A 5,345-nucleotide genomic window follows, 5' to 3' on the forward strand; every position below is an offset into this window, starting at 1 on the left:
GATTGCATTCAATTATTTAAAGTGAATAACTTTTATCCTTCTATTAAAATTTATCAGAAAATTAATAGATTCCACAAAAATCAAATCATCCTTTAAGTAAATTCTTTTTTAAATTGGGGATTAACACTTTGCCAGAGTTTTTGAACTATTTTTTATATCATTAACGGTGTGTTTGGTACGATAGAAAATGTTTTTTTTATAAAAAAGATTTTTTCAATTTCAAAAATTATTTTCTAGTTTAGTAAAAATAAAAGATATTTTTTAAAAACATTTATCATTCATAAATCAAAACACTAAAAAAATTCATCGAAGAATATTTTCTATTTACCAATCAAACATAAAAAAAATTAAAAAATCTATTTATTTTTTACGAAAACATTTTTGATGAAAAACATTTTTCATCTTACCAAACACACCCAAAAATCAAAATTTATCTCCTTTCTTTGCTCGTTGCACTTTCTATTAATGGTTAGGCAAAAACAACAAAAGTTATAAGTTTGTTATATAAGTTATATATAACAAACTCATTATATTGTTCAAAAAATATTTTCTAAAAAATTATTTTCGGTGAAAAATATTTTTCCTTTTTTACCAAACACACTTCCACTTAAGTTAAGGTGAGTAGCTTTTTAGTTTACAAAACATTTTAATGATTTTAGTGTGTTTTGTCTATGGAAAAATAAAAATTTAGAGTTTAAAATAATTCGAGACTTCAACAAATGATATTCCCGCCAACGATCTGACCACAAAGATTCTTTTTCTTTGCTTGTTTGACAAAAATGCCCCTATTATATTCCCAAAACTCAGCCTATAAGTGAAAGGTAAAAGGGTAACTATCCCTCAAAGGGTAGTCGTTGGTAACGAACTCTTTTTCAGTATAAACAGAGCACAGCTCTTCTTCTTCACTTTTCTTCATCAGTTTTCCGATTCCGTTTTCTCTCTGCAAAAAAAAATTGAAATTCTCAGTGATGAAAAATGCTGCGAAGGATTAGTTCGAAAGGAATTGGAATAGGTAATACATGACGAATCCAGATGAAATTCCCCTGCCTGCTCACGAAAGCTTGAAGAGGGTACATTCATCATTACAGCTTCAATTTTTTCATTTTCATCAATTTGATACAAAAATGTAACAATAGAATAAATTTTTTATTGTTATGATTCTAGAATTTGTGATTGAGACATCGAGAAATCAATATTTGTTTGCATATTGCAGATCAAAAGATGATGCTAATTTCTTAAATCTAAAATAGTGATGAATTTCGGTTATCAGAAGAATTTTAGGTATTGCTGTAATGATAGTCGGTTTGATGAATTTCAGTTCTCAGAAGTTTTTGAAGTAATTTTTACTTTTGCAAATGCAAATACTTTAGATTTTATTTTTGCTGGAAATATAGGTGTATCTTACTCTCTTCTGTGCCATGTTGACTGCTACTTTTGGATCCATCTTGCACTTGATCTGGGAAGCGGGAGGGTTGTTCACAGTCCTTTCTTCTCTAGCAAGTTTGCCCTGTCTTTACTTAACATCACCATGGAGTGTGGTACGTGATCAACGACTCGTAGATTTTCTTCCAAGTTATTGAATTATTCATGAGGTCGCTTCTTATATCGTAAATCTTCTGTCTATGCAGAAGAAGAGGGTCTTACTCTTGATGATTGCTGCCTTTCCCTTCGGTGCTTCAATTTGAATTTTTACCAAATATCTCTTCGAAATAGATCAAGAGTAAGACTAGACAAACATTGTGCAGATTTCTGTTGTTGTTGTTCTGTATGATTGCTTTTTTACCTCTGTCTTGTCAACTCATATTATAAGAACCCAATTTTAAAGCTTGTGCATTCTGGACATGAATATACGAGTTTCTAATTTTAAATCATGTGGCTTATGAATGAGAGAAGTTGATCAATGTGGCCATAATGTAAAAAGCACTGCAGTTGCACCAAGTATCGCTTATGAATGAGTGAAATTATAGATAAATTTACTGATGATTCTCCTAAGGTCTGTTCCAATATGGCAAAGACATTTTACTTGCTGTTTCAACATGTGTTATTGATTAGCCCTTGTTTTTCCTCTATTTTCTCTCCGAAGAATGTTGCTAATCATGTGAGGAATATAGCTAACATCACAAAGCATTCCATGCTTGTTCTCCAGCGTTGTTGTCAGCTGCAGCAATTGGCTTTTGAACTTTCTGGTTTGGTGCCTTGTTATCAAGGATAAGGGCCATCCTCTACATCGGTTGCCTTCTTCATTCTCATGCTCGCATGTTGTGGTGGTTGGTGATTACCTCTGACATGATCTTTGTCGGCTACACAGTTCAATGGACGCTAAAGGCAAGCAGCTATAGAACGTGATCACACTCATTCTGAACTTGCTGACTCTAGTTTTGAACACATCTCTATCTAATGAAATGAATAATATGACTGACTTGAATACTGTTTCTGATAGGTGTTCGCTGTACTGTCAATGTTCATGGGGTACTGTAAGTGATCAAGCAAATATTTCGTTATAACCACATTTCTCTGATTGAATTTGGAATTCTTTAGTCTGAAGTCAAGTTGTGTGAATATTTCTTGGCAAATACTGATTGTTGATTGATTACCCTATCCCATAGTTAAGAAAATTTTGAATAGAATATATTAACTTTTCTTTCTTTTCCAACTTTGCTTTAGATTTCATTGGTTTGCACTTAAAAAGGGAAGATAAATTTTATTAATCATTCAAAACTCAGTTAATGATAAGTATTTAAATATTAAATAGTGGTGTATATATACATGTTTTCGTTATCAGACTGAATATTTATACAAAAAGAAAATCTAAACCGCATCTTTTAAATTTAAATCACCACGTGGCTTTTAATAATTACCACACCTTTTTTTCCTTTTTACCCTATGGCCTATAGTCCAACCCAACTAAAAAGAAAATAATTTATCTTTTTTTTAAACCCAATCCAAACCCATTTTACTATTATCGGTAGAAGAGGAATTGAAAAGGTAAAAGTGTAAATATCCCAAAAAAGAATAACGGCAAGGGTTAGTCCGTTGGTAACGAACTCTTCTGTGCAAAACTATACACAGAGGTGACGCCACTCATTCTTCTTCATCACTTGCAATTTCTCTGCAAAACGAAAAGAAGAAAAAATGAATTTCTTACTGAATTTGTACTTCAATAGGAATTGGACAAGACAAGACATGATGAGTTCTGCACCAATTACCCAGCACGCTTACACAAGCTTGAAGACGGTATGTTTACACTTCCTATGAACACAAATGTTGTAATTTAAGATCTTGTTACTAGAATAGATGATGCTAATTAAATCCCCAATTCTTATGAATTTTGGTTCTCCGAATAATCATAGACATACTCGGTGTGTTTTCTACAGTTTCTTGTAGTTCAGTAAGAAATAAGGATGAATTACACATTCTCAGAAGATTTTGAAGTTTGACGTTTTAATAGTAAAAAACGATTTGGAGATTTGGAGTAACATGCAACTTGTCATTAGCATTTCGAATCGAGTTTTCCCTATTCCGTCTTGAAAGTTGTTTGTTAGTAGTATAGATTATGATAATGGAAGAACACATCAAAGTTATTTGTTAAAATTTTGAACAGTTTAATGAACTTAATTAATTCGCATTTTCATATAAGTATTGATTAGTTTTTGCTGAAACTATAGGTATATGTTACTCTCTTGTTGGCCATATTGGCCACTACTTTTGGATCCTACTTGCACTTGATCTGGGAAACAGGGGGGATGTTATCAATAATTAAATGTGGATCAAGTTTACTCTTGCTTTACCGTACACCACAACAGAGAGTGGTAAGTAATCAATGACTCATAGATTGTCTTCCAAGTTGTTCAATTATTCTTCAAGTCGGCTTCTTATATTGTAACTATCTTCTGTCTATGTAGTTGTCGAGGCTCTTATACTTGATGGATGTTGCCATTTGCTTCGGTGCTTCTGTTAGCCTTTTTACCAAGTATTTCTTCGAAATCGATCAAAGGTAAGACTCCAAAGATAATCATTATATGTACCAATATTTGACAATTATGACTAGCATTGAGTTTTAGAATGTTGGTTTGATATTAACATTGAACTAAATTGATGACTAGCATGGATTTAGGGGACTGGAATGGAATTACAGCTACCAAATTATATTCTTTAGAAACCGGAAACAGTTTTGAACTATATTGGCTTGTGAATGAGAGAAGTTGAGTAATACAGACACCAAACTGTGATGAGTACTTTATTAGCACCTAACTTCAGAAATCTCTCTCTCTCCAGCACTGTCATTAGATTTTTGCAAGGTGCAGCAATTGTCTTTGGATGTTTCTGGTGTGCAGCAAAAGTACATAGGGAAAGGAGCTACATCTACATCACTAGCTTGTTTAGCACTTGTATTCTAATACTACTGCGGTTTGACGTTTCTCAGTGGACGTTAAAGGTGAGAAAGTTGTGTGCATACAATGTGTTCACACGCATCCTATAACACAGTTGTTCCCTTGTTCATAAATCAGTAATTTTGCCTCAAACTTAATATATATGCATAATTACAATGACTTTGAACTACTTGACTCTAGTTTTATGAATAATATGAGTGACTTGAATAGTGCTTATCACAGGCATACGTTCTGCTGGCACTCTTTATGGGGTACCTTGTGCTATATAGCCAAGAGATACTGTACAATGCTCGCTTTGGAGAAATCAACTTTGCCAACTGCGCATTCACTATCTTCTTCTGTTTACCAGCTATTGTGGTCCATGCTGTAAGACTATGCCTGGGTGCAAACATGCATTGAGCAACACCGACAGAATTAGTGCTGATACACTTGGAACTATATATATACTCTGTGATGAAGAAAACTTTGAATAGAATATACTATGTGATGACTACATTTTCTGTAAATGATGACTGCATTTTACTGTAAACTCATAGTCTGAAGCCAAGTGCTTTGAACAAATATACTTTGTGATGAAGAAAACTTTGAATAGAATATACTGCAGAATTGTTCTTTCTTTTTTCAAGACATGATCACTCCATCACCTACTTAACTCGAAAACTTTGAATAGAACAAAGTTTTTTCGGCATGCTATCTATTCTTGTTAAGTTTTTCTAATTCTTTTTTTCTTTTACAACCACTAACTGAGCATTAAGACTGTATGTTCATATGCTTCATCAGAACATGTCGTAATTAGAGTATCTAAATAAAATTTACTAATAAGTTTAAGCATCTATCAAGTATTCTTCCTTAAAAAAAATTATAATGACAAAATCACTCAACTTAATCGAAGTATCACTAAATTGAGATTAGAATGAGATCAAGAAATGAATGCTGTGAGAGCTTACTTCAAAA

The 5,345-nt window shown here is 32.6% G+C and overlaps 1 protein-coding gene across 4 annotated transcripts; it reads left to right on the plus strand.

The window, feature by feature from the left end:
* The first annotated feature begins 445 nt into the window (after positions 1-445).
* On the plus strand, positions 446-5,014 carry LOC107029652 (bax inhibitor 1-like). Of its 4 annotated transcripts, none has more exons than XM_027912600.1 (11): positions 446-1,070; positions 1,214-1,281; positions 1,395-1,538; positions 1,629-1,720; positions 2,147-2,325; positions 2,441-2,469; positions 3,165-3,234; positions 3,666-3,809; positions 3,903-3,994; positions 4,276-4,435; positions 4,614-5,014. In XM_027912600.1, the coding sequence occupies exons 5-11, from the start codon at positions 2,257-2,259 to the stop codon at positions 4,788-4,790; spliced, it is 741 nt and encodes a 246-aa protein (XP_027768401.1). In that variant the 5' UTR covers positions 446-1,070; positions 1,214-1,281; positions 1,395-1,538; positions 1,629-1,720; positions 2,147-2,256; the 3' UTR covers positions 4,791-5,014. The 4 variants fall into 4 exon arrangements, with proteins under 4 accessions (XP_027768401.1, XP_027768403.1, XP_027768405.1 ...); XM_027912604.1 differs by having other exon boundaries at positions 450-1,070; positions 2,441-2,474; XM_027912602.1 differs by having other exon boundaries at positions 446-1,281.
* The last annotated feature ends 331 nt before the right edge of the window (positions 5,015-5,345 follow it).

The sequence above is a fragment of the Solanum pennellii genome, chromosome 1, assembly GCF_001406875.1.
Source record: "Solanum pennellii chromosome 1, SPENNV200".
Lineage (NCBI taxonomy): Eukaryota > Viridiplantae > Streptophyta > Magnoliopsida > Solanales > Solanaceae > Solanum > Solanum pennellii.